At 43.9% G+C, this 27844-nt stretch overlaps 1 protein-coding gene across 8 annotated transcripts; it reads right to left on the reverse strand.

Annotated features, from left to right (window-relative positions):
* On the reverse strand, nucleotides 1–27412 carry LOC132389610 (zinc finger protein 235-like). 8 transcript variants are annotated; one of them, XM_059962115.1, is made up of 2 exons: nucleotides 25085–27412; nucleotides 1–4855 (listed from the first exon to the last, which is right to left on the reverse strand). In XM_059962115.1, the coding sequence occupies exons 1-2, from the start codon at nucleotides 26982–26984 to the stop codon at nucleotides 3774–3776; spliced, it is 2982 nt and encodes a 993-aa protein (XP_059818098.1). In that variant the 5' UTR covers nucleotides 26985–27412; the 3' UTR covers nucleotides 1–3773. The 8 variants fall into 8 exon arrangements, with proteins under 8 accessions (XP_059818098.1, XP_059818096.1, XP_059818095.1 ...); XM_059962113.1 differs by having other exon boundaries at nucleotides 1–4808; nucleotides 25038–27412; XM_059962112.1 differs by having other exon boundaries at nucleotides 2–4842; nucleotides 25411–27412.
* Nucleotides 27413–27844: the final 432 nt, after the last annotated feature.

Here is a 27844-nt window from a genome sequence, read left to right on the forward strand (position 1 = left end):
CCACGTTTGACTTGTGAAAAGTCTCAGATGAGTCAATTGTTTCATTCTCAGGGTTACCAGATTCATATGTTTTGACAACAACACTCACAGACGGTGCCTGCTTGTCAAAATTAGGCTTTTTCATATTTATATGTACCACCTGTGTTAGTTTACATCAGTCGGGCGTTTTAATAACATAATTCACATCATTAATTTGAGAGACTATTTCATACGGTCTGTTGAATTTCGCCTGAAGTGGATTTGTCAACATTGGAGATAAGGCAAGCACCTTATCCCCCACCTGGTATTTTCGTTTGCAAGCCCGCTTATCAAACCAACACTTCATCCTGTTTTGAGAAATCTTTAGGTTTTGTCTCAATAGACTATAGGCTTGATGTAGTTTATTTCTGAACTTCAAAACATAGTCTAACAAGTTAACATGTACATCCCCATCAATCCACTGTTCCTTTAACAAGGTCAAAGGTCCCCTCACTCTCTGACCAAATACAAGTTCAAATGGACTAAAGCCCAGTGATCTCTGTACCGACTCTCTTACTGCAAACAAAAATAAATGTATACCTTCATCCCAGTCTTTTCCATTTTCAACATTTTAATATCATAATCATTGTTTTGAGGGTGGAATGAAATTTTTCTAAAGCCCCTTGTGATTCTGGATGGTATGCAGATGATGTAATTTGTTCAGCTCCCAGTTCATAAACTACCTGCTGGAATAATCCAGATGTAAAATCATGTCCTTGATCAGACTGGATTTCTTTACGCAAACCAGAAAATGTAGAAAACTTGGTAAGAGCCTTCGCCACAGTTTTAGCTTTAACATTTCTGAGAGGTATTGCCTCTGGGAATCCGGATGCAGTACACATAATAGTTAGCAGATATTGATGGCCAGCTTTAGTCTTTGGCAATGGGTCAACACAATCCACTATAAATTTTGAAAAGGGTTCACCGAATGCAGGTATAGATCACAGTGGGGCACTGGGGTGACCTAATTACGTTTACCCACAACTTGACAAGTGTGACAGGTTCTGCAAAAGCTCGTAACATCTTTCCACAGATTAGGCCAGTAGAATTATTTCGTAATCCTGTTTACCGTTTTACTCACTCCAAAATGGCCATCTAAGGGTATACTGTGGGCCAAAGTTAAAATTTCAGCCCTATAAACTTAAGGAACTATAACTTGGTGAACAATTTCCCATTCCTCACTCGCTGGTATAGCAGGTGGCCTCCACTTCCTCATTAACACACCATCCTTGAAGTAACACCCTGCTGGCACTTTCTTAGTCTCATCATCTGAGAGGGCTGTTTCTTTTAAAGCTTCAATCTCAGGGTCTAGGTTCTGTTCTGCTGTAAGCTCTCCCGCATCGGCAGACATTTTAGCCATACTTCGAGTTCCTGTGCAGGAAGGATAAATGTTAAAATCCATCTGTGGCTCGTCAGTGGTTGGGTTAGTTGTCAACTGCACTGCAGGAACAACTTTACAATCTGCCAGGTCATTCCCTAACAGCAAACTAACATCTTCCACCAGTAAACTGGAGCATAATCTGATCTTAACAGGTCCTGAAACGAACCCTGACAGTAAAGTTACCTTGTGCAATGGCACGGAAACCATGTCGCCCCGAATGACTTTAATAAGATTTACCTCACCAATGTTAGAATCATCACCAAACTTTAGAACACTGTCTGATATAAGTGACTGAGAAGCCCCAGTAACTCAAAAAATGTTCACTGTTACCGGGGTTGACCCTTCCTTTACTAATACAAACCCATCTGACATAAAATGATCTAATCCCTTCTTAACTCGGTCAGACCTCTCAGACCTTAACTGAGCCTCAATAGAATGTTCAGGACCCTACGGATTTATAGGTGCTTCAACATACTGACCACGGGCATTTGGGACTGCCTCATTTTCCTTTTTCATCTTCAGGACTGAACAATCAGCCATCACATGTCCAGCTTTCTTACAATAGTAACAAGTAAGACCAGAATATTTCTCCTTCAACTGTTTCCCAGACTCCTGCAAAGTGGCAGCATCCTTTTCTTCTAAATATCTCTTTATGTCATCAGGGACGCACCTTTTGAATTCTTCAATTAAAGCCAACTCTTTCAAGCTGTTAAAATCATCATTCACATTTTTATATGTGCACCAGCGGTCAAAACACACTATCTTCTCATAAGCAAATTCCATAAAAGTCTGGTTCACGGATTTCCTCAAATTTCTAAACTTTTGCCTGTATGATTCTGGGACAAACTCGTAGCTTTGAGCACAGCCTGTTTCACTATGTCATAATCAGCTGCTTCATCAACTGTCAAAGCAGAATAGGCTTGCTGAGCCTTCCCCTTAATTACACTTTGTAAGAGAATAAGCCAAACCCCTTCTGGCCACTTTAAACTCTGAGCAACCTTCTCAAAATGCTGAAAGTATTTATCAATCTCTGCCTCGTCAAATGGAGGGACCAATTTAACTTCCCAACTGGCCTCAAATTTATCACCAGAGAAAAACGCTGGACTCCTTTGCTGCAACCTCTTTATCTTTTCCAGCTCAAACAGCCTCTGTCTTTCTGTTTCCTCCCTCTATTTTTCTGCCTCTTCTCTGTTTTTTTCTGCTTCTCTAGCCTCAAACTGCCTCTGCCTTTCCGCAGCCTCCAGTTTAATTTTTCTCACTTGTACTGGAGCTCAAGCTCACTAGGTTTACTTTCAGGAAACACCTCCAACTCCTCCACTTTAAACACACCCTCAGATACATAATGTTCAGCTATTATCCTCTGCATCTGTGCCCTCCTCATTGTCAATTTCACCTTAGCAAGTTTTAACCTTCTAGCAAGTCTCAACAACTCAATCCTTCTGGCATCCTCTAATGCCTCAGAGGTTGGTCAGCATCCATTGCTGCTGATTTTCCACACACCAATAAATGAAAAGGGATGAAATTGATAATTAATGAATACGCCCCCAAATCTGTTCATATACTGGATGCAGGCCCCAATTTTGTTACGAATCATAACGTTTTAGAAATGAACCAGCAGCAATAGACTATACCTGGAGTCTGTTTTTAATGTTAAAACTATCTTTATTAGAATCTACTTGTAATATAGTAACTTATGCAAGATAAACAAAAGTTAACAATGTTATGTGTATATATGTGTTTAAATAAAACTCCCAAACTATTGAGCTCTGGAGAAACAAGGCTTGGATTCTTGAGATAGCAAAGTATGAAAGTTCAGGTGATGAGAGAGATATTTGTAATCCAGGGTAAATGTTGAGAGAAGGCAATTATGTTGAATTCCACAGGTTCCATGGTGGTAAAACCACACAACAGTCGCTATCGATTTTATTTGTCGTCATTCCAAACCCTCATAAGATTTATCACCGAAAGTGACTTGTCACAAGCGGTATCATCTTCAAGTGAATTACCACACCACACCCAGGGAAGGGTTAACACATCTGTGGTCTTCATAGGACACCACAAATCAGATCCACTCCTATGGATCAAACGCGGTGACAACTACACATACGATGTATGGTGAATCGATAATTAACCCACCCTTGTGGGCATAGGAAAGTTCCAAACAGTGACCCTTGGCCTCTAGTTCCCTGGTTTCGATCCTTCCATTTTTCCTCCTTCGTCTCCGTCTGACTCTGATTGTCTGTGTCCTTGGTTAAAAGGAAACAAGCTGCGAGCAATGTAAACAAGCTGCAAGTCGGACTGATTCACCTTCTTAATCTCTCTCGCTCTCTCTTAAAATGACAGCCCACAGCAAACGAAACCCGGGGATTCATAACTATGGCCACTCCCCATTGTGAATTGACTGGTGAGCCAGTAGTTGGGACGACTGAGTGAATCCTTTCCCACAGACTGAGCAAGTGAACGGCTTCTCCCCAGTGTGAACTTGCTGATGTCTCTGTAGGTTGGATGATCCAGCGAATCTCTTCCCACATTTTGAGCAGGCGAATGGCCTTTCCCCTGTGTGAACTCGCTGGTGTTTCAGTAGTTGGAATGACAGAGTGAATTGTTTCCCACAGACTGAGCAAGTGAATGGCTTCTCCCCAGTGTGAATTCGCTGGTGTGCCTGTAGGGTGGAAGATTGAGTGAATCTCTTCCCACATTCTGAGCATTTGAATGGCTTCTCCCCAGTGTGAACTCGCTGATGTCTCTGCAGGTGGGATGACTGAGTGAATCCCTTCCCACATTCTGAGCAGGTGAACGGCTTCTCCCTAGTGTGAACTCGCTGATGTACCAGTAGGCAGGATGAATCCGTGAATCCCTTCCCACATTCTGAGCAGGTGAACGACTTCTCCCCAGTGTGAACTCGCTGATGTTTCTGCCGGGTGGATGAATCAGTGAATCCCTTTCCACAGACTGAGCAGATGAATGGCTTCTCCCCAGTGTGAACTCGCTGATGAACCTTCAGATGGGATGACTGAGTGAATCCCTTCCCACATTCTGAGCAGGTGAAGGGCCTCTCCCCTGTGTGAACTCGCTGATGACTCAGTAGGCTGGATGACTGAGTAAATCCCTTCCCACATTCTGAGCAGGTGAATGGCCTCTCCCCAGTGTGAACTGGCTGATGATTCTGTAGGTTGCATAAGTGAGTGAAGCTCTTCCCACAGTCTGAGCAGGTGAACGGCTTCTCCCCAGTGTGAACTCGCTGGTGTCTCTGCAGGTGGGATGACTGAGTGAATCCCTTCCCACATTCTGAGCAGGTGAATGGCTTCTCCCCAGTGTGAACTCGCTGATGATTCTGTAGGTTGGATAACTCAGAGAATCTCTTCCCACATTCTGAGCAGGTGAACGGCTTCTCCCCAGTGTGAACTCGCTGATGACTCAGCAGGTGGGATGATTTAATGAATCTCTTCCCACAGACTGAGCAAGTGAATGGCCGCTCCCTGATGTGAACTCCCTGGTGAGCCATTAAGACTGAGTGAATCCTTTCCCAGAAATTCAGCAGATGACCAGCTTCTGCCTGGTGTGAACTGACTGGTGTGTCCACAGGTGGGAAAACTGAGTGAATCCTTTCTCACCCACAGAACAGGTGAATGCCCTTGCCCAGTGTGAACTTGCTAATGTACCTTCAGTTGAAATGACCGAGTGAATCCATTCCCACTGTCTGAGAAGGTGAATGGCCTTTCTCCTGTGTAAAATGACGGACATGCCAGTTGGTCAGTTAACCGAGTGAATCTGTCCCCACTTTCTGAGCATGAAGAATGGTCAATTGAATCCCTTGCTCCACTTCTTAAATATCTAGACAGAGACAGCAAAACTGGCATGTCATGTTTGAGCTTCCTGGAGACAAATTCCTTCTTGTATTTAACCTGTAAAAAGATTTGCAAAATCCATCAATGGGTGTAGGACAACATTTCAGATGAGATTACTTGAGTTGCCAAGGTTTGATCTGGTATCACACTGTTACAGTGAGGTTCAAAACAAGCTGGACAGAGATATCATCTCCTGACTGGGCAGAGTGCTGGTATCTGGAATGACCATCAATTCTCTGATGCTCTTCCTGTCTCTATAAGAATGGGGCTTTTGGCCATCTCCAATTTGAACCCTCGCTCAGTTTGACTCTCTCCATTGGTATTATTACCTCCTCCTGCTGAGCTGCATGGGTGCCTGGCCCCACAGTAACTGAAACAGTCTCTCACATATAGTCTTTCTTGACGTGCAACTGTGATTTCCTTTTATGTATTATTAACTTAACATGCCACAGTTTTAACACCATATAAAAAATTCCTGCTGAGATGAATGGTTGGTCCGCACATCTGTTAAAAAGGATTTAGAGTGAATTTTTGTATTATTTCAGGTTTTTGTCACAGTCATTGAAAATTACAACACAGAAACAGGCACTTTGGGCCATCTAGTTTATGCCGAACTATTTAAATTGCCCACTCCCATACCCTTACCATCCAGGTACCTACACAAACCTCTTAAATGTTGAAATGGATCTCGCATGCACCAGTCGTGCTGGATGCTCATTCCACACCCAGATGACTGTCTATGTGAAGAAGTTTCCCCTCATGTTCCACATAACATTTCACCTTTCACCCTTAACCCTTGGCCTCTGGTTGTAGTCCCACCCAATCTCAGTGGAGAAAGCCAGCTTGCATTTACACTATCTATGCTCTCTATCACAATCAAATCTCACCTCAATCTTCTACATTCCAAGGAATAAAGTCTGGACCTGTTCAATCTTTCCTTATAACCCAAGTCCTCCAGACCTGGCAACTTTATTGTGAATTTTCTCTGAACTCTCTGAACCTCTTTTACAGCTTTCCTGTAGGCAGGTGACCAAAACTACACACAATACTCTAAATTAGGCCTCAACAATGTCTTCTACAAGTGAACATAAAATCCATCTATTGTTGTCAGTACTTTGGTTCATGAAGGCCATTGGGCTGAAATCTTTTTTTCTGTCTCTATCTGACTGTGATACAAATTTCAGTTAATTAAGGACCTGTACTCCCAGGTCCCTTTCTTCTACAACACTCCTCCGTGCCCAACCAGTAACTGTGAAAGACCTCCCTTGGTAGGTCATACCAAAGTGCAATAACTCACACTGGTCTGCATTAAATTCCATTTTCCCTTTTTCAAACCATTTTCCCAGCTGGTCCAGATCACACTGCAAGCCATGATAGTCTTCCTCACTGTCCACTACACCACCAATCTTGGGTGTCATCCACAAATCTGATGATCCAGTTAACCACACTATCATCCAGATTACTGATATAGATGACAAACAACATCAGATCCAGCACTGATCCCTGTGGCAACCACTAGTCGCAGGTTCCAGTCAGAGAGGCAACCATCTGCTACCACACTCTGGCTTCTCCCAAAGATGGTGTCTCATCCAATTTACTGTCTCATCTTGAACGCTGAGTGACCGAACCTTCTTGACAAACCTCCCATATGAGACTTTGTCAAGTGCCTTGCTAAAGTCCATGTGGACAACATCTGCTGCTTTGCCTTCATCCATTTCCCTGATAACTTCCTCGAGAGACTCTATAAGATTGGTTAGACATGACCTACCATGCACGCTGTTTATCCTTAATCAGTCCACATCGATCCAAATACTTATATATCGGGTTCCTGCACATAACATTCCAAGACCTTTCCCACTACTGATGTCAAGCTCACCAATGTGCAATTTCTCAGTTTATTTTTAGAGCCTTCCTTGAACAGCAGAACAATATTGGCTGTCCTCCGATCCTCCAGTACCTCACCTGCCACTTAAGATTATTTAAATATCTGTCCTTGTGCCCGTACAGTTTTGGCACTTGTCCTCCGCAGGATCCTAGGGAACAACTTGTCAGGCCCTGGGGATTGATCCACACTAATTTACCTGAAGACAGCAAACCCCTCCACCTCTGTAATCTGTACAGGGTCCATGAAGTTGATGCTGCTTTGCCTCACTTCTACAGACTCTGTGTCCATCTCCTGAGTCAATACGGATGCAAAATAAATCTCCCACATCTATTTTGTCTCCTCATATGGATTATCATTCTGATCCTGCAGACGATTAATTTTTTTTCCCTTGCAATCTTTTTGCTACTAACATATCTGCAGAATCCCTAAGGATTCTCCTTCACCTTGTCTGCTGGGGCAACCTGATGCCTTCTTTTATTTCTTTCATAAGTGTTCACTTGAATTTCCTGTATTTCATAAGTACTCCATTTGTTCCTATCTGCCTGTACCTCCTTTTTATCGATCTGGGAGCAGAAAGCCAAAGGGCTGATAGAGCTGCATGCTGGGAGGTGAGGATAAGGATGGTTAAACCAAAGTTGGAATGGGAGCCTGAATAACAGAACAGGTAGTGGAGAGGTTGTGGAGACAGATGTTTTTCAGTCCTCAAAGACAGGAATGAAAAAGTTGAGCATGGTGCGGTGAATATGCTGAGCCCTGTATATTTCAATACAAGGAGCAGCATAGGAAAGGTGGATGTGTTCAGGACATGGATCCACACCTGGAATCAACACTAGGATCTGGCAACTGTGGATTGGGACAGGCTGCTTTATGGCAAAGGTGTGCTTGGTAAATGGGAGGCCTTCAAAGCGAAATTTTGAAAGTACAAAGCGGGTATCTCCTTGCCAGAATAAAAGGTAAAGATAGAAAATGTAGGGAACTTTGGTTTGCAAGAGATATTGAGACCCTGGTGAAGCACAAAATGGAATTGCATAACAGGGATCAACAGGCAGTTTCTTATGGAGTATAAGAAATGCAAGAGAACACATAAGAGATAAATCAGGATGGCTAAAAGAAGGCATGAGGTTGCTGTCACAGAAAAGATGAAGGATAATCCTCAGCGATTCTAGAGATAGATTAAGAGCAAAAGCATTGCAAGGCACAAAGTTGGTCCTCTGGAAGACCGGAATGGCAAATCCACGTGTGGAACCAAAGCAGATGGGGGAGATCTTAAATAATTTTTCATCTCTATTTATTAGGAGATGGACAAAGATTCTATGGGAGTGTGGAAAAGCCGCATTAAAATCATGGACCCTGCACAGGTTAAAGAAGAGAAGTTAATTGGTTGTTCAACATAGAAATCTACAGCATATTCCAGGCCATTCAGCCTAAGATGTTGTGACAGCCATGTAACTTTCTCTAGAATCTGCCTAGAATTCCCCTCTAGTGTTCTGTGCTATAAGAAATAAATCAGGATGGCTAAAAGAAGATGCCGAGCGCATCATTGGAGCCTCCCTGCCCTCTATTGTGGACCTGTACTCTTCCAGGTTGAAGAAGAGGGCGGGGAACATCATAAAGGACTCCTTCCATCCTGCGCACGGACTGTTTGAACTGCTTCCGTCTGGAAGGCACCTCAGATCCCTCCGGACTAAGACTAATAAGCACTGGAGAAGTTTTTTCCTTACTGCGGTCACTTTGCTGAACAGTTGACTGCCAGTTAACTGTCGGCTAACTATTACTTGGATTGCACTACCTGTATGTATAATCTATATTTTCATTTATATTTATCATTATTATTGTTATGAGCAGAGAGGCAACATCTGCTGGAAGTAAATTCCTTGTATGTGTACAGGTACTTGGCGATTAAAGTCTGATTCTGATTCTGAGGTTGCCCTCACAGAAAAGATGAAGGATAATCCTAAGGGATTCTACTGATAGATTAAGAGCAAAAGTATTGCAAGGGAGAAAGTTGGTCCTCTGGAAGACCAACGTGGCAATCCATGTTTGTAAACAAAGCAGAGAGGGAGATCCTCATTTTCTTTCATCTCTGTTTCCTCAGCAAATGGGATACAAAGTCAATGGAAGTGTGGAAAAGCAGCATTAACATCGTGGACCCCGTACACACTAAAGCAGAGGAGGTGGTTCCCATCCTGAGGCAGATTAGGGTGGATAAATCTCCAGGGTATGGCCAGGTGCTCCCTCAGACCCTGTGGGAGGCAAGAGCAGAAATTGTAGGGACCCCAGCAGAGATAATTAAGTCATCTTTAGTGATGGGGGTGGTAATAGAGGATCGGCGAATAACCGAAGTTGCTTTGCTCCTTCACATAGGACAGAGATATCTAGAGCACATTACAGGCTCTTTGGCCCACAGTCCTGTGCCGACCATTTAACCTACACTAGAAACTGCCTAGAATTTCCCTAGTGCACAGCCCTCTATTTTTCTATGCTCCATGTACCTATCCAAGAGGTTGTTAAAAGACCCCATTGTATCTGCTTTGTCAACCACTGCTGGCTTACATTCCACGCACCGACCACTATCTGTGTAAAAAAAAAACCTTACCCCTGACATTGCCTCGGTATCTATTTCCAAGCACCTTAAAACTATGCCCCCCTCGTGTTAACCATTTCAGCCCTGGGAAAAAAAACCTCTGGTTATCCACACGATCAATGCCCCTCATCATCATATGCACCTAAAAAAGGCTCCAAACATACACAAAGAAATTAAACATTGGACGGACGACTTGTTAGAAGTATAGAATACCATGAGAGTATAGATAGGGCAAATGCAAGCAAGAGCTGAGTGATCAATATATCCCAAAGAAGTGAAAACATTGAGGACACAACAGTGGCTGGAATGAGAAGCCAGAGCCAACATAAAAGTCAAACAGAGGGCAAACAAAAGAGCAAAAACTATTCAGAAGCTTTTAGAACCTAACAGAAGATGACAACAAAAAAGTCAGATGAGCTCAGTGTGTGGAATTGTGATTTGTAGTCATTAATGGATCTCAGTAGCACCCAACAGTCTGAGGCTTTTAGAGGAACAAAATATCCGGGGCTTCAATTTCTCTTGAAAATCAAGGTTCCCTGGACCAGTTACCTTTCAACTTTTACTTTGGCAGGCACATGCAAGCTCTATATCCTCAAAATTTCACTTCTGAAGGCCTCCCACTTACAAATACTCCGTTGCCAGGAAACAGCCTGTCCCAAACCACACTTGTCAGATCCTTTCTGATACCATCAAAATTGACTGTTCTCCAATTTAGAATCTCAACCTGTGGTCCAGACCTCTCTTTTTCCATCTTTACTTTGAATCTCACGGTATGATGTTTACTAAATTCTGTCAGCAGCCCTGGATCATTTCCTAACAGCTTATTGCACACTTCTACGTCGGGAATTCTACGTACTAAGGGCACATTTGACAAACTTTACTCCATCTAGTCCTTTTACAGTATGGGAGTCCCAGTCAATATATGGAAAGTTAAAATCACTTACTGAATTATCCTTTGTTCCTTGGCATGGTCTGTGATTTCTCCACAAATTTGTTCCTCTAAATTCCTCAGACTGTTGGGTGTAAACAAGTCCCAATAATGGCTACAATATCACAATTCCCTGTCCTGAGCTCATCTGGCTTTCTTACGAGGCTTCTTGCATTGTGATATACACAGCTCAGCACATTCATCGCCCCATGCTCAACCATTTCATTGCTGACTCTGCCAGCAATTATTCTGACTGGTGTCAAGAAAACAAACTCTCCCGCACTGTCACCAAAACAAAGGAGCTGATTGTGGATGACAGGAGGAATGGAGACAGGCTGATATCATTGGATCTGCGGTTGATACTGACATCATTGGATCTGCGGTTGAGAAGGTGAACAGCTTTAAGTTCCTCAGCATAAACGTCACCAGGCATCTCAGATTGTCTGTACATACCGGCTGTGTTGTGAAAAGAGCACAGCAGCACCTCTTCCACCTCAGATAGCTGAAGAAGTTCCGGATGGGGCGAGATCCTAGGAATTTTCTACAGGGAAACAATTGAGAGCACCCTGACTGGCTGCATCACTGCCTGGTATGGGAACTGTACTTCCCTTAATCTCAGGAACCTGCAGAGAGTGGTGTGGACAGCCCAGCGCATCCGTAGTTCTGAACTTTCTGCCATTCAATACATTTACACAGACACTTGTGTAAAAAGGGCCCAAAAGATATTGGGAACCAAGTTCACCACAACCACAAACTGTTCGTGCTGCTACAATCCAGGAAACGGTAACACAGCAAAAGAACCAACAGGCCCTGGGACGTCATCTTCCACCAGGCCATCAGACTAATTAATTCATGCAGATACAATTGCATTTCGATGTTATATTGACTGTCTATGTACAAACTATCTATTATAAATTACTATAAATTACACATTGCAGATTTAGAAGGAGATGTAATGTAGTTTTCTCCATCTCATGTTTATGAAGTATTTATGTAATAAAGTCAATTCAATTCGATTCACCCTCTCCACTATCTGTTCTGTCATTCTGGCTCTCATTCCCCCTACAACTTATTTTAATCATATTGCCCCCCGACACCACGCTACATCTAGCAAGCCTAAGATATTAGTCGCCTTTTGTTCTGTCCCCATAACTAACGAATCCCCTATCACCCCTTTGATTTTCCTCTGCCAGTTAATTCTCCCCACAACACTTTCTAAAGTGGTCTACCTGTTGTTGTGGGGGATGGCCACAAGATTATTCAATGATGACCATTTAACCGCATTCCCCTTCCTGACTCTCACACAGTTTCCTGTGCCCTGCACCTTAGGTGCAACTCACCTCACTTCATGTCACATCCATCACCACATCCAACTGCCGGATGATGTGGAATTCATCTGCCTCAAGTTCCAACACCTTAAAGTGCAGGGTTACAAGCTGCAGCTGGATGTACATCTTGTCAGTGAAGGCATCAGGGACACTGGATGTCTCCCCTCCTTCCCTCTAATATCTCCTCTAATTTGGAATAACCAGTGTGCACATAAATCTTGTACTGTGCATTTTGTTGCCAGTGACAATGTGCACAGTGAGTTTTATACAGAGAGGTGTTCATCTTATGAGCTAGCAAATCACTGTCAATAGGAACTTTGATCTCCTCTGGGTTCAGTCCAGTTCATCTGCACTCTCACACGATCTATGTAGCAGGCTTGTAACCGAACATGAAGGATTTTCTCAACAAAGCTTTTGCATACTGTCCATATGTGGTTTGCTTGCTAAATTATGTTTAAAAAGTCAGATTTCCAAATATAACTCCACTTCTTCCAACTTGCAAATTCTCCAGCAACTTTTCATCACCAACAATGCACACAGGTATCACCAGTTTCTGTATTCTACATAAATATTTTCCCTGAAGTCTCCCCCAAGTGACTTACAGTGATGGCAATGCCAATGAATATGAAGTGAAGGGCAGTAGTCTGTCTCATTGGAGTCCGGCACATTTGTGATGTGAACGTTACTTGTTGCCCAGGACAAAGGTGTTTGATATCATTATGTACCAAAAGAGAATGGGACAAATTATATTCTCACCGGTAGAAAAGTCCAGAACAAGAACACACACAAAATGCTGGAGGAACTCAGCAGGTCTGGCAGCATCTGTGGAAAAGTTCATCCAGCAATTTGTGTTGCTTGGATTTCCAGCATCTGCAGATGTTCTCTTGTTTGTGATTGAGGAAAGAACAAAGGTGATCTTCTCAACTGCTGATGTAAAAGATTTTGTTCCCTTTCTCCGAGTTCCTAATCCTTGCATTTAGATAGCTGGAGCTCAGCTCTGTCTGAGAGATCCATCGGTTCCCATTCCCTCATCAGCCGGAAGCTCCCCGGGGCCCGTGTACGGATCGTGGGGCTGAGAGAGAGGAGATTGAGCAGGACTGTCCCGGGATTGCGGGTAACGGTGTCCGGATTTCACAGGAATCGTCCCTCAGTCGCTGTTTATTTAAAAAAGTAGAGAATCGCTCTTAGCTGCACCCGGTATTTGCAAGGCCTTCTGTGTACTGTGCGCATGCGTGATACTTGGGGACGTCATCAACCCTGACGCTTGCGCATTTGTTCGGTGCTTCAGAGTAAGCGAAATTTTAAATACACTGCCATTAAAGATTTCTGCAGGCACTGTTTCAATATACATACCTCATTTTTTTCGTGTGTATAGAAAAATCTGCAGCTGTTTTAACGCAGAAAGCGGCTCCCATAAACAATATACTCAATATCAACGTGTATCATATGCCAAAGTAAAATGCAGTTATAAAACACAGGAGATTCTGCAGTTGCTGGGAATACAGCGACGCACACACACACAATGCTGGAGGAATTCTGTAGTTCAAGCAGCAACTAAGCAGCGGAGTACACAGCCTGAGCGTGCAAAAGGGGCTCGGCCTAAACGATGTCCATTTATTCCTCTCCACATTTGCTTCCGGATCTGTTGATTTCCACCAGAGTTTTTCAGAAATTAACCACATTTTTTTAGGTCAACCAGTTTCCAATTGTTTCTGATCTTTCTTTTGTAGCCACATCCTGCTGGTTTGATTCCTCCTCCTCTTAAACTCTAGACCCCATCTCTCTCTCTGGAGCCCCAAAGCCCCGACTCAGGCTGGCAACTCTTTGGTTTCTGACTCGAAGTTTCACTCGCTAGTCTGCTGTCAGAATTTAGTGGAGCATTGTGTTGCGAGACCGCAGATCCGTTCACTGTGAATGTCGCTTTAAGTGCCTGAGTGAGGTGGGACTGTGACGTCAGTCACACACTGCGGCTGCGAGAGAGAGAGAGAGAGAGAGAGAGAGAGAGAGAGAGAGAGAGAGAGAGAGAGAGAGAGAGAGAGAGAGAGGGGAGAGAGAGAGAGAGAGAGAGAGAGAGAGAGAGAGAGAGAGAGAGAGAGAGAGAGAGAGGAGAGACACACACACACACAGGCACAAGCTGTTGGACCTTCAGCTTGCCACTTCTAAGGTTGGAGCTCTTCCACGCCCAGAAGATCGGGTTGATTATCGGCACGCGGTGCACAACGGATGTGTGACTGTCACTTCGTATCATCCATATGTGTGGATTTGCTGGAGTATCCTGTGGTATCACTTTTGTTGGCCCCTACCTGGAATCCGAGTGTTCTGTAGTAACCACTTGGAAACGATATTCCTGTCACTGTCACCTGGTGATATTTCTAAGTTGATTTCGGAACTAATCGACGGATAAGATCATCGGCGACTGTTATTTCGTTCACCCAGCGTGGAATGTGTGTGGAATTCTTCGTAATTGCCTTCTCTCTACATGATCGTGTGGATTTACAAATCTCTCCTTTCACTCACTTATTCCGTGGATTACTAAACTTTTCCACGTTACCATCTGGAGACATTAAGCATTGTTTCCCAAGCTTGATAGTTTGGGAGCTATATATACGCATTACACTGTTAACTTCTGTTCATTTCGTTTAATCTTTTATATTTGGAGTAGATACTAATAAAGATAGTGGTTTTCACATCGAAACCAGACTCCATTAGTGATCTATTGCTGCTGGTACGTAACAATTGCAACAACCCAGCTGTCTGAGGCACAGTCCTTTAAAATTGGTGAAAATGACCCAAAACGTTGAAAAGAGCGCCGAAGAAGGAGTTTAATCAACTTCGTCCGGAGCCCTGAACAACGTCACAACCACAGTGAGCTCATCGTCTTGTTCAGCCCGGAGACAATCATGCAGGGAATTCATGCTGGTGTATAAGATGATGAGAGGCATTGGTCGTGTGGATAGTCAGAGGCTTTTTCCCAGTCTGAAACAGCTAACACGAGGGGGCATAGATTTAAGCTGCTTGGAAGTAGGTACAGAGGAGATGTCAGAGCTAATTTTTTTAAGCAGTGGTGTGTGGGTGGAATGCACTGCCAGCGACGGTGGTAGAGGCGGATACAATAGGATCTTTTAAGAGACTTTTAGATAGGTACATGGAGCTTAGGAAAATAGGTGGCTATGCGGTAGGGTAATTCTAGGCTGCTTCTGGAGTAAATTACATGGTCGGCACAACATTCTGGGCCTAAGCATCGGTAATATGTTATATATTTCTGTGATTTTATGAAATTCAAGGGAAATCTCCTATCCCACAGAGTGGTGACTAGTTGCAACCTGTAATCTCAGGGAGAGTGAAAGGGGAACGGCATATACTGATATGGAAATGAAACTTGGGCAGGGACCAGATGGGCCGAGTGGCCTTCCTAGTATACAGTGTGAGTGTGGTGGAGACAGTAAGTACCTGAGACGCGGGATTTGATACAGAACTGATTTACCTTTCACAGATCCACAATATTAAACGCCAGTCTAGTTTAAGGCTAACATCAGCAGAACAGACTCCTCCAATGCTCAGTGACCAGGGTTCAGTCCTGGGTACATGAGCAGCCGCAAGAACTGCAGAATCTGACAGTAACAGTCCCTCATGAACCTGCAGCTGCCTTCAGTCACCGTGATGGTTAAACATTTAACACGGAGCTGATTTGAACTTCCTCCCTGATGTGAAGTTGCTGGTGTTGCAGCAGCTGGGATGATTGAGTGAAACTCATTGCTCACTCCGGACAGAAATGTGGCCTCTTTTTATTGTAAACACACCGGAGCATCACAAGGTGGGTTAACTGAATGAGTCTCTTCGCACACACGGAGCAGGTGAACGACCGCTTCCCAGTGCGAAGCTGTTGGTGTATCTGTGATGGCCAACTGAATCCCTTCCAAAATGAGAGCCAGTGATTGACGTCACAGTGCTCGGAACGTCATGGCGATGTATCCAATCAGATCACGGACATGGTCACGTGTTCGGGCTCTCCTTGTGGCGAGTGGGGCGCTGTCTTCTCCAGCATCTCCGCCTCCACATTCAAGGATCGGCGGCATTCAAGCGCTGGTGAACTGACAGATACAGCGGAACTAACGTGTTGTTGTGTTTGAAATTCCCATACACAAATCCTTTGCCTTTTCTACACTGTTAAAAGTTTACAAAGCACGTCAGTGGGTGAAGGACAACATTTCAACTCAAATAACTTTAGCGTCCATGGTGTCTTCGTATAAATAAAACATTTTCACAGTTCAAAACAAGTTGGAGGAACAAGACTTCTAACTGGCCACAGTTCCGGCATCAGGCACAACATCAAACTCTCCGCTTCCCGCTCTGTATCAAAATGGATCATTCCTCCCCTTCATCAGTCTGTGACTTGGCTCAGTTTGTCTGTCTCCTTCGCATTCTGAGCATGCGCCACACACCTACTGAGATCACATTGTATTTACACGGCTGCGACTGGAGACTTTCTGATTATTATGTCCCTCCCGGCATTTGACGGTGGTAAACTCAGAGTCAGCAATGGTATTGAACATCGGGAATAGGTGATTAGGCTTTTTCGTTGGAGATGATAAACTGCCGGTAGTGTGTGTCTGGATGAGTGGATCGTTTTCAGACTGGAAGGAGGTAGCGTTTGGAGTACCCCACAGAGCAGTCCCTGACCATAGTTGTTCACAGTTTAATATCCTGGCGGAGGCAGCGAGATGTGTGATGCCTCAGTCTGCTGGTGAGGCAGAAAGAGTGGAGTTGGGGGAGGGGAGGCTATTCACATGCAATTTCGTAGCTTTGCAATCAGTACATAGTGCACTGTGGGTCTGCAGTGGCGGGTTCCAATCTGCTAATTAGATTTGCTGACCACAGAACATTGATCGACCGAATCCCAAATAATAACGAGGCAGCCGACAGAGAAGAAGTCATCACCCCGACACAGTGGTGTCAAGAAAACAACCTCTCTCTCATTGTGACAAAAACACAGGAGCTGGTTGTGGATTACAGGAGGAATGGAGACAGAGACCAAATTCAACATTTCCGAGTCTGTTATTGACACAAATGCACATTTTAGTATTGATCATGACACAATGTATTTTAAATATCGTTAATGACATAAAACATATTTATAAACTGTTACTGACAGAGAATCGTATAATTTGTGTTCCGCGTGTTATCTGAATGTACTTGCCTGTGATGCTGCCACAAGTCAGTGTTTCTCTGTACCTGTACCTTCCCGTACTTGAGCACTTGGCAATAAATTCAACAGGACCTGAGAAATCTCAGTGGGATTTGATTAGTGATGATCATCTTGGCAGCTCGGTAGGTCGAATGTATGAGACAGAACACTGTTAAATGTAAAACCCTGAACAGTGTTGATGATCAGAGGGATCTTAGACTCCAAGTTCATCGCTCCCTGAAAGAGTCTGCACAGATTGATCGGGTGGTTAAGAAGGCAAATGGCATGGTTGTCTTTATTAGTTGAAGCATTGAGTTCAAAAGTCGGGAAGTTGTGTTGCGGCTGTTACGAGCCTGCGGTCGTACTGTGACTGTTTCTTTAAGAGCGCCGGCGTGAGGAGGCGGGACTATGACGTCAGTCACAGGCTGACAGCGCTGACTGTGGACTGAACCATCAGAGAGAGAGAGAGGGAGAGAGAGAGGAGAGGGAGGGGGAGGGAGAGGGAGAGAGAGAGACTGGAAAAGCTGATCGCTTCAGTTAGTCGCAGCTGAGGCTTGGAACTCTCCTATGCCCACAGGAGTGGGTTGATCATCGGTACACGGAACCACAACGAATGTGTGTGGCTGTCACTTCGTATAATCCATAGGAGTAGGTTTTGGAATATCTTGTGTTAACCCTTGCCTGGGAATGTTGTGTGGTAACCCCTGGAAGACGGTATTCCTGTGACAGGTCACTTTCGCTGATAACTCGTCGGTGGACGGATTCAGCGGATAAGAACTTCGACGGTGGTTGTTTTGAGGTAACGGCCTTTTCTCTACGTTTCACCCTGGATTACAAATATCTCTCTCCCATCATTTATTCTGTGTGTTACTGAACTTTCCTACTTTACCATCTCAAGACTCTGAGCATTGTTCCCTCACGCTCGATAGTCTGGGAGTTATATTTACACATATATACACATAACACTGGTAACTTTCCTTTATTTCGTTAAGTTACTATATTATCAGTCGATACTACTAAAGATAATGGTTTTAACATCAAAACCAGACTCCAGTGTGAACTCTATTGCTGCTGGTTTGTTTCTAAAACGCTACAGTTTGTAACACAATTTTATAAAACTAGTTAGCCCACATCTGGAGTGTTTCATACAGTTCTGGTTGCCCCCATTCTTGGAAGGATGTCGGGGCTTTGGAGAAGGCGCAGAAGAGGTTTACCAGGACCCTGCCTGGATTAGAGGGCATGAGCTATAACGAGAGGCTGGACAAACTTGTGTTGTTTTCTCCAGAGCGGCGCAGGCTGGGGTGAGACTGGATGGACGTTTATAAGATTACGAGAGGAATAGATCGAGTGGACAGACGATATATTTTTCCTGGAGGTTGAAATGTCTAATACAGTTAAGGTGAGTGGAGATATGAGTGGCGTTTGCGTCTTTCCACAGAGTAGTGGGTAAACGGACATGTCTGGGGGTGAGAGACCGAAGCGGCCATGTGATCCCGTTTCCTGTTCACGTTTCTCTGCAGATCTGCAGCATCTGCGGGTCACTGCTCTACCTATACGTGGAGCTTCATCTTTCCCCGTTCAGACAAGGCAGTGAGATCCGGATCTGTCACGTCCTCTCGTTGTGGTGGACAATATGGTTTTTTTCGGCAATATTTTCAGCATGTTTCATTCCACTGTTTTTACCTGCTGAAGTGCTGCCGATGTTTCTGGGTGTCTGACCCACTTATGTGAGAATTTAGCTTTTTATAATTATCTGAGCTTCTCATCATTGTGTAAAGTTCAGTTAAGCTTCACTCCACTACTTCCAAAGCAACAACCCAGTCAGTCAAACAGTCGGCACAGTTAAAATAGTTTATTATATCTTTTTTTTCATTTTGTACTATTTATATAATTTAACAATGTGATATTTATATTCTTATATTAAATCACAATTGTTAAAATCTATGGTTAAAAATTAGGTTCTACTTCTGAACGAATTTCATGACATATGCCGGTGCTATTAAACCTGATTCTGATATTGATATGGGAGACCCACCACCAGTCACCTGATCCCACTTACCGCAGATCGTAATGAGAAATTAACGCCTTTTCTATTCATTTGCGTTCCTCAGAAAGAGAACTGTTCAGTTTCCTTCTGTGGTTCCAGAGCAGAAGCTCAGTCTGTCTAATATTTGCACACAATTAAAATGGGGAATTTGTTTATTATCATCATGTACTGAACGACAGTGAAAATCTTCCCTGACGTACCATCCACACAGATCGATACATAACAACGGTACATCGGTCTGATATACGATAAAACAATAACTGTAACAAAGCATTATGGCTGCAGAGAAAGTGCAGTGCAGATAGACACATGGTGCAGGGTCACGTCGAGTTACATTGTGAGGTCGAGTCCACTTAATCATTCATTTGGCTTATAACTGCAGACAGGAAGCCATCCTTCAGCCTGGTGTTACGCACTTTAAGGCTTTTGTATCTCCTCCCCGATGGGGGAGCGGGTTTGCAGCGAGAATGTCCAGGTTGTGAGGATCTTTGAGTACATGGCCTGGTTCTCCGAGGGAGTGGAAGTGTAGGGAGAGTCCATGGAGTGGAGGCTTGTTTCTCTGATGTTCTCTGCTCTCCAAAGTTCTCTGCAGTTCCTTACAGTCATGGGCAGAGCAGTAGCCATACGAAGGCGTGAAGTATCGACAAGAAGCTCAGAGACCTCGGCCTTCACCCTGCCTTGTGTAGCTGGATCCTGGACTTCCTGTCAGATCGCCGGCAGGTGGTAAGAGTGGGCTCCATCTCCTGTCTCTCTGACCCTCAGCACTCATACCCCACAGTGTTGTCTCTTTGGCCCTCTCCTTTACTCTCTGTGCACCCATGACTTGTGTTGCCACCCACAGCTCCAACCTGCTAATGAAATTGGCTGACAGCACTACATTGATTGGCCTAACCTCAAATAATAACTTTCAATCGATCAAATGCCTCCCGACAAGGTTCGGTCCAAACATACTTTTCACGCTTCTTCAGGAGATTAGTCAGAGAAAGAGCGATAGCAGCAAAGTTCTTACAGAACTTACGATAATATCCATCCATTCCCAGAAACCTTCTAAGAGCCTTCTTAGCAGTCAGAATAGGAACTTGAGAAATTGCCTGGACTTTTGCCCCAACAGGAGCCAACTTGCTTTGACCAACAACATAGCCAAGACAGGTCACAGTGGCATGGCCAAATTCACTCTTAGCCAAGTTAACTGTAAGGTTGTCCTGGGAAAGCCTGTCAAACGGCTTCTCTACTGCAGAGATATGCTTTTCCCAAGTGCCACTCCCTGTGGCTAAGTCATCAATATAGGCATCTGTATGTTCTAACCCTCGAATTAGAGAATCAATCATTCTCTGGAATGATCCTGGACCATTTTTCCTTCCAAAAGAGAAAATATTGCATTCACACAACCCAGAAGGTGTCACAAATGCAGAAATTTCTCTACATCTGTCCGTCAATGAAACACACCAATACCCTTTCAACAGATCAATCTTTGTAAGAAATTTAGCTTTTCCAACCTTATTGATGCAATCATCCTCCCTAGGGATAGGACAGGATTCTGTTTTTGTTAATGAATTTACCTTCCCATAATCAGTGCAATATCTAACACCACCATCAGGTTAAGGCACAATAATGCAGGGTGAGCTCCAATCTGATGCTGAAGGACTCATAGTACCATTTTCAGCATATATTCAATTCCTTGCTCAGCCAATTTACATTTTTCAACGTTCATACAATATGGATGTTGTTTAATCGGTTTGGCTTGACCAATATCTACATCATGTACTGCGACCGTGGTTTGCTTGGGAACATCGGGAAATAAATCTTTAAACATCAGGATTACTTCCTTCAGCTGTTGTTGTTGCTTTGGCTGCAGATGAGCCGACTTGTTAACAATGTTTTCTGGAACAACCGAGTTGATTAGCCTAACTGCGACCATGTTTGGCTTGTGAAAATTCTCAGACGAGTCAATTGCTTCATTCTCAGGGTTACCAGATTCATTTGTTTTGACAACAACACTCACAGATGGAGCCTGCTTGTCAAAATAAGGCTTTATCATATTTATGTGTACCACCTGTGTTAGTTTACGTTGGTCAGGTGTTTTAATAGCATTATTCAGATCATTAATTTGAGAGACTATTTCATGCGGTCTATTGAACTTAGCCTGAAGTGGATTCATCAATATTGGAGATAAGGCAAGCACCTTATCCCCCACCTGGTATTTTCTTTCCAAAGCCAACTTATCAAACCAACACTTCATTTTGTTTTGAGAAATCTTTAAGTTTTGTCTCACTGGACTACAGACTTGTAGTTTATTCTTGAACTTCTACACAAAGTCTAACAAGTTAAGATGTATATCCCCATCAATCCACTGTTCCTTTAACAAGGACAAAGGTCCCCTCACTATAAATTTTAAAAAGGGTTCACCGAATGCAGGTATAGGGCAGAGTGATTCAGTTTACCCACAACTTGACAAGTGTGACAGATTCTGCAAAAGGTCACAACATCTTTCCTCAAATTAGGCCAGTAGAATTATTTCATAACTGTTTACAGTTTTATTCACTCCAAAATGTCGACCTGATGGCAGACTGCAGGCCAAAGTTAAAATTTCAGCCATATAACTTTAGGAACTACAACTTGGTGAACAATTGCCCATTCCTCACTTGCTGGAATAGCAGGTGGCCTCCACTTCCTCATTGACGCTCCATCCTTGAGATAATACCCTACTGGCACTTTCTTAATCTCATCATCTGAGAAAGTTGTTTCTTTTAAAGCTTCAATCTCAGGGTCTCGGTTCTGTTCTGCTATAAACTCCTTCCCAGACAGGGATAAATTTTTCTCATCAGACTTACGACCTGAATCCTGTTGAAACAATGAAGGCAGAAATTCCCTGACATCATAACCTGAATCCCGATGTTGGCTATCATGGATATCAGAATCATGCTGCACAGAACCGTCTGCATCGGCAGACTTCTTAGCCATACTTTGAGTTACTGCGCAGGAAGGATAAATGTTAAAATCCATCTGTGGGTCGTCAGTGGTTGTCTTAGTTGTCAATAGCACTGCAGGAACAATTTTAGGTCATTCCCGAACAGCAAACCAACATCTTCCAATGGTAAAATGGAGTATAATCCGATTTTAACAGGTCCTGAAACCAACCCTGACAGTAAAGTTACCTTGTACAACGGCACAATGCCTTTAATAAGATTTACCTCACCAGTGTTAAATCTCATCACCAAACTTTAGAATGCTGTCTAATATAAGTGACTGAGAATCGCCAGTAACTTGAAGAATTTTCACTGGTTCTTGGGTTCACCCTTCCTTTACTAATACAAACCCATTTGACATAAAATGATCAAAAGCCTTCTTAATTCGGTCAGAACTCTCAGTCCATAACTGAGCCTCAACAGAATGTTCAGAACCCTGTGGGTTGATAGGTGCTTCAACAGACTGATCACAGGTATTCGGGACTGACACCTTTTCCTTTTTCTTCTTCAGGACAGAACAATTAGCCATCATATGACCAGCTTTCTTACAATAGTAACAAGCAAGACCAGAATATTTCTCTTTCAACTGCTTCCCTTCATCCTTACACTTGTCACTAGTCCCAGCTATAATTTCGCGTTTACCCTGGTGATCCCTGCTACTCTTTTGGAAGCTCTTATTCTGGGTAAACTTAAACTTATGAGTTAAAGCAAACTCATCTGCTAATCTAGCAGACTCCTGCAAAGTGGCAGCATCCTTTTCATCTAAATATGTTTTTGTGTCATCAGGGACACACTTTTTGAATTCTTCAATTAAAACTAACTCTTTCAAGCTATTAAAATCATCATATATTTATCATCATCATATATATCATCATATATGTGCACCAGCAATCAAAACACACAGACTTCTCATAAGCAAATTACATATGTCCGGTTCACAGATTTCCACAAATTTCTAAACTTTTGCCTGTATGATTCTGGGACCAACTCATAAGCTTTGAGCACAGCCTGTTTCACTATGTCATAATCAGCTGCTTCATCAACTGTCAAAGCAGAATAGGCTTGCTAAGCCTCCCCCTTTGTAAGAGAACCAACCCTCTTTTGGCCACTTTAAATTCTAAGCAACCTTCTCAAAATGCTGTAAGTATTTATCAACCTCTGTCTCATCAAATGGAGGTACCAATTTAATTTCCTGACTGGCCTCAAACTCATCACCAGAGTCTAACGCTAGACCCCTTTGCTGCAACCACTGTATCTTTTACAGCTCGAATAGCCTCTGTCCTTCTGCTTCCTCCCTCTGTTTTTCTGCCTCCTCTCTGATTTTCTGCCTCGATAGCCTCAAACTGCCTCTGCCTTTCCGCAGCCTCCATCTTTAATTTTTCTCACTCATACTGGAGCTCAAGCTCACTAGATTTACTTTCAGGAAACACCTCCAACTCCTCCACTTTAAACACACTCTCAGAAACATAATGTTCAGCTGTTATCCTCTGCAACTGTGCCCTCCTCATTGTCAATTTCAACATAACAAGTTTTACCCTTCTAACAAGACTCAACAACTCAATCCTTCTGGCATCCTCTAATGCCTCAGAGGTTGCTGCTTCCAAACAATAATCAGCATCCGCTGCTGATTTTCCACACACAAATAAATCAAAAGGGACTTCCCCAATGAAATCGATAATTAATGACGACGCCCCCATAGATGTTCATATCCCGGATGCAGGCCCCAATTTTGTTATGAATTGTAAAGCTTTTGAAACAAATCAGCACCAATAGACTACACCTGAAACAACACTCACACAAAATGCTGGTGGAACACAGCAGGCCAGGCAGCATCTGTAAGGAGAAGCACTGTCGACGTTTCAAGCCAAGACCCTTCGTCAGGACTGCCTGAGACTGCCTGACGAAGGGTCTCGGCCTGAATCATTGACAGTGCTTCTCCTTATAGATGCTGCCTGGCCTGCTGTGTTCCACCAGCATTTTGTGTGTGTTTGAATTTCCAACATCTGCAGATTTCCTCGTGGAGACTACAGCAGGAATCTGTTTTTGATGTTAAAACTACCTTTATTAGAATGTACTTATAATATAGTAACTTAAGCAAAATAAACAAAAGTTAACAGTGTTATGTTTATATATGTGTGTAAGTATAAATCCAAAACTATTGAGCATGGGGGAACCAAGGTCTGGAGTCTTGAGATGGTAAATTATGAAAGTTCAGTTCAGCCACGGAATAACTGATGAAAGAGATATTTGTAATCCAGGGTAAATGTAAAGGGAAGGCAATTATGTCGAATTCCACAGGTTGCATGGTGGTAAAACAAGAGAACAGTCACTGCAGATTTTATCTGTCATCCTTCCAAATCCACATACTAATTATCACCCAAAGTGACTTGTCACAAGGGGTATCGTCTTCAAATGAATTACCACACCACACACAGGCAAGGGTTAACACATCAGTGGTCTTCATAGGATACCCCAAATCAGATCCACTCATACGGATCAAACGACGTGACAACCACACATTTGTGTACGCTGGATCGATAATTAACCCACTTTTGTGGGCATAGGGAAATTCCAAACAGTGACCCTTGGCACCTATTTCCCTTGTATAGATCCTTCCATTTTTTCTCCTTCATCTCCTGACTCTGAGTGTCTGTGTCCTCAGCTAAAACTAAACAAGCTGGGAGTGATGTAAACAAGCTGCAAATCAGACTGATTCACCTTCTTAATCTCTCTCTCTTAAAATGACAGTCCACAGCAAACAAAACCTAGGGATTCATAACAACTGACTGGAGTGCCAGTAGTTGGGATGACTGAGTGAATCCTTGCCCACATTCTCAGCAGGTAAATGGCTGCTCGCCAGGGTGAACTCGCTGATGTCTCTGTAGTGTGGAAGAGCGAGTGAATCTCTTCCCACATTCTGAGCAGGTGAATGGCCTCTCTCCAGTGTGAACTCGCTGATGTTCCAGTAATCTGGATGACTCAGTGAATCTCTTCCCACAGACGAAGCAGATGAACGGCTTCTCCCCAGTGTGAACTCGCTGATGTCTCTGTAGGCTGGATAAATGAGTGAATCTGCTCCCACAGTCTGAGCAGGTGAATGGCCTCTCTCCAGTGTGAACTCGCTGATGACTCTGTAGGTGGGATGACTGAGTGAATCTCTTCCCACATTCTGAGCAGGGGAACGGCATCTCCCCAGTGTGAACTCGCTGGTGTTCCAGAAGGTGGGATGACAGAGTGAACCGTTTCCCACATTCTGTGCAATTGAACGGCTTCTCACCGGTGTGAACACGCTCATGTCTCAGTAGGGTGGAAGATTGAGTGAATCCCTTCCCACATTCTGAGCAGGTGAACGGCTTCTCCCTAGTGTGAACTCGCTGATGACTCTGTAGATGGGATGACTGAGTAAATCTCTTCCCACATTCTGAACAGGTGAACGGCTTCTCCCCAGTGTGAACTCGCTGATGACTCTGTAGTTGGGATGACTGGGTAAATCCCTTCCCACATTCTGAGCAGGTGAACGGCTTCTCCCCAGTGTGAACTCGCTGATGACTCTGTAGTTGGGATGACTGGGTAAATCCCTTCCCACATTCTGAGCAGGTGAACGGCTTCTCCCCAGTGTGAACTCGATGATGACTCTGTAGGCTGGATGGATCAGTGAATCTCTTCCCACAGACTGAGCAGGTGAATGGCTTCTCCCCAGTGTGAACTCGCTGATGGCTCAATAGGTGGGATGACTCTGTGAATCTCTTCCCACAGACTGAACAGATGAACGGCTTCTCCCCAGTGTGAGCTCGCTGGTGTCGCTGTAGGGTGGATGAATGAGTGAATCTCTTCCCACAGACTGAGCAGGTGAACGGCTTCTCCCCAGTGTGAACTCGCTTATGACTCTGTAGTTGGGATGACTGAGTAAATCTCTTCCCACATTCTGAACAGGTGAACGGCTTCTCCCCAGTGTGAACTCGATGATGACTCTGCAGGTTGGAAGGATCAGTGAATCCCTTCCCACAGACTGAGCAGGTGAATGGCTTCTCCCCAGTGTGAACTCGCTGATGACTCTGTAGGTGGGATAACTGAATGAATCCCTTTCCACATTCTGAGCAGATGAATGGCTTCTCCCCAGTGTGAACTCGCTGATGTCTCTGTAGGCTGGATAAATGAGTGAATCTGCTCCCACAGTCTGAGCAGGTGAATGGCCTCTCCCCAGTGTGAACTCGCAGATGACTCTGTACTTGGGATAACTGAGTAAAACTCTTCCCACATTCTGAACAGGTGTACGGCTTCTCCCCAGTGTGAAGTCGCTGATGACTCTGTAGGGTGGATGAATCAGTAAATCCTTTCCCACATTCTGAGCAGGTAAATGGCTTTTCCCCAGTGTGAACTCGACGATGTCTCAGTAGGCTGGATAACTCACGGAATCCTTTCCCACATTCTGAGCAGGTGAACGGCTTCTCCCCAGTGTGAACTCGCCGATGTCTCAGTAGGCTGGATAACTCACGGAATCCTTTCCCACATTCTGAGCAGGTGAACGGCTTCTCCCCAGTGTGAACTCGCTGATGTACCAGTAGGTTGGATAACTCACTGAATCCTTTCCCACATTCTGAGCAGGTGAATGGCTTCTCCCCAGTATGAACTCGCTGATGTCTCCGTAGGTTGGATGTCTGAGTGAATCCCTTCCCACAGACTGAACAGGTGAATGGCTTCTCCCCAGTGTGAACTCGCTGATGTCTCCGTAGGTTGGATGCCTGAGTGAATCCCTTCCCACAGACTGAACAGGTGAACGGCTTCTCCCCAGTGTGAACTTGCTGGTGAGCCATTAGGTCAAATGACTGAGTGAATCCTTTCCCAGAAATTCAACAGATGACCAGCCTCCGCCCGGTGTGGTGTGAACTGACTGGTGTGTCCACAGGCGGGAAGACCAACTGAATCCTTTTTCACACACAGAACAGGTGAATGGCCCTGCCCAGTGTGAACTTGCTGATGTACCTTCAGTTGAGATGACCGAATAAATCCCTCCCCACAGTCTGAGCAGGAAGGATGGTTGATTGAATATCCTTGCTCGACTTCTTAAATATCCAGACAGAGACAGCAAAACTGGCGGACTGTGTTTGAGATTCCCGGTGACAAATTCCTTCTCATTTTTATCCTGTGAAAAGATTTACAAAATCCATCAATGGATTTAGGACCACATTTCAGATGAGAATTCTTGAGTTGCCAAGGTTTGATCTGGTATCACACTGTTACAGTGATGTTCAACCCAAGTTGGACAGAGAAATCATCTCCTGACTGGGCAGAGTGCTGGAACCTGGAATGACCATCAATTCCCTGATACTCTTCCTGTCTCTATAACAATGGGGCATTTCTGCCGCCTCCAATCTGTGACCTGGCTCATTTTGACTCTCTCCGTTGGTATTATTCCCTGTTCCTGTTGAGCAGTATGGGTGCCTGGCCCCACAGTAACTGAAACAGTCTCACGCAAATTGTCTTTGTGGATGTGCACCTGGGATTTTCTTTTATGTATTATTAACTTAAACTGCCACAGTTTTAACACCATATAAAAAAAACTCGTGCTGAGATGAATGGTTGGTCCGCACAGCGGTTAAAAGGGGTTAGAGTGAATTTTTGTAATATTTCAGGTTCTTTTAGAAAATTACAACACAGAAACAGGTCCTTTGGG

The sequence above is a fragment of the Hypanus sabinus genome, unplaced genomic scaffold (assembly GCF_030144855.1).
Source record: "Hypanus sabinus isolate sHypSab1 unplaced genomic scaffold, sHypSab1.hap1 scaffold_61, whole genome shotgun sequence".
NCBI classification, from domain to species: domain Eukaryota; kingdom Metazoa; phylum Chordata; class Chondrichthyes; order Myliobatiformes; family Dasyatidae; genus Hypanus; species Hypanus sabinus.